Genomic DNA, 2,044 nt, shown 5'->3' on the forward strand with positions numbered 1-2,044 from the left:
ATAGAGTTAGAGATAGAGTTAGAGAGAGTTAGAGATAGAGTTAGAGATAGAGTTAGAGATAGAGTTAGAGTTAGAGATAGAGTTAGAGATAGAGATAGAGTAGAGTTAGAGATAGAGTTAGAGTTAGAGATTAGAGATAGAGTTAGAGTTAGAGATAGAGAGTTAGAGATTAGAGATAGATAGAGATAGAGTTAGAGATAGAGTTAGAGATAGAGATTAGAGATAGAGAGATTAGAGATAGAGTTAGAGAGAGATAGAGTTAGAGTTAGAGATAGAGTTAGAGATAGAGTTAGAGTTAGAGATAGAGTTAGAGTTAGAGATAGAGTTAGAGATATAGTTTGGAAAAAAATAGAGATATTTTGGAGAGAGTTTGGAGATTTAGGAGAGTGAGGAGAGAGACTCAGGAGAGAATGGAGCTAAGAAGAGGAGGATGTTCCCTGTGTGGAAACATTTTGATCTCATTTCTCCCAACAAGGTATGTACAGTAATATTTCTACAGAAATGGAGAAACTGTTTTTAAATAAAAAACAATGATGTGTCCCCTGAACCATAATCACCCAACATTACAAAAGCACAATCACTGTCCAAACTCCAAGCCCAACCACCCTCACCTCACTGGAAATCATCATTAGCATTTTCATAATTTAATAATAATACTGCCAGTATATAATATATATATATATATATATATATATATATATATATATATATATATATATATATATATATATATATATATATATATTTATTTATCATGTTTTATTTATATTTATACATACACAGTACACATCACTACAATATACATGTTTTGCATACTTATTTATTTTTATTCTTATTTGTTTTATTCACAGGCTTTCTGCAAAATGCAACACACTTCAAATTCATGTCAACTGATATTTCTTTGCGTCCAGTAGGTTTGTGTCCTACTAGAGCAAATGAAGCTTCAGGAAGCTTTGCACCAGAGTGAACCAATTTGATGAAAGGCTTCAATGCTTCATGAAGCTTCATCTGCCCATCACTAGTTTTAGTGTATTGAAAGCACACGCGACAACGTCACACAACAGGTCTGGTTCTAAAAGGTGTGAATGGTGAAGTTAAAAATGGGAAACATGAGAATTTGAAATTAAAAAGTGTAGATGTACTGACCTTCAAGCTCTGTCCCCTGGCTTCTCTCCCACACAACTGACGAGAAAGAAATCAGGGACCTTATACACTCTAACTGGGGATGTGTGATTGGATAATTGGTGAAATGGGCGGTGTGATAGGTGGTGACAAGGGTGGTGACAAATCATGTGGAGAGGGGAAAACCTGGGTTGGATCTGGATAAGGGGATTGAATTTTACCCTGGTTACAACCGGATCTCGCACGGCTGCAGGAGCGCTGACCTCCGCTGCTCTGCGGCAGAGGTGTCGGTGTCCGACCACAAGGACCATGGGAACGGTGCCCGCGACGGACCAGAATCCATCCTGACATGATGGAAAGTGTGTGATGTTTTTTTTTTTTTAAAGTGATGAAGTAAAATATAATCAAATAAATGAATGAAGAAAGGTATAAAGTAAAAGAGTGGCAAAAAGTTAAAAGAAAACGTGTGCCGAGAAACGACGTTCAACCAGTATTCCAGTCTTCTTCAGATTATCAACACAATTGAAGATAATCTGCAGTCAGTGGGCAGTTTGGTCTTTCTCAGGAGACACGTGTACCACAGATTGGAGCAGGAGAGAACTAGGAGTAGAGAGTTGCTGTCTGCTTATAAAGGAGCAGGAGGAGGAGTCCCAGGACAAGGGGCCAATCAGATAGCTAGTCCCCAACTGGGAACGGGTAGTGCACGGGCCTCTTCTCGGACTCAGGCCCAATGCCCTCTGTCATTCTATGTTAGTTTTTTAACATTTGTGTTTGTTACTGTTGTTATTTATGTTTGTTTTTGTTGTTGTTTATGTTTGTTGTTGTCATTATATGTGTTTGTTTTTCTTGTTTTGTGTTTGTTTCCTCTCATTTCTGCAGTTGTGTTTCATCTCTGTATCTCGCATTTGTTTTCATTTATTTC

The 2,044-nt window shown here is 37.5% G+C and overlaps 1 protein-coding gene across 1 annotated transcript in view; it reads left to right on the forward strand.

Annotated features, from left to right (window-relative positions):
- The first annotated feature begins 430 nt into the window (after positions 1-430).
- Positions 431-2,044, forward strand: part of pik3c2b (phosphatidylinositol-4-phosphate 3-kinase, catalytic subunit type 2 beta) — a 36,518-nt gene continuing 34,904 nt past the window's right edge. Inside the window, exons 1-2 of the mRNA XM_055159554.1 lie at positions 431-475; positions 1,266-1,440. Of these exons, the coding sequence (XP_055015529.1) occupies positions 431-475; positions 1,266-1,440 (220 nt within the window). The remainder of the gene's footprint in view (positions 476-1,265; positions 1,441-2,044) is intronic.

The sequence above is a fragment of the Boleophthalmus pectinirostris genome, unplaced genomic scaffold, assembly GCF_026225935.1.
Source record: "Boleophthalmus pectinirostris isolate CB_2022bp ecotype Guang Dong unplaced genomic scaffold, ASM2622593v1 HiC_scaffold_23, whole genome shotgun sequence".
Taxonomy (NCBI): Eukaryota; Metazoa; Chordata; class Actinopteri; order Gobiiformes; family Gobiidae; genus Boleophthalmus; species Boleophthalmus pectinirostris.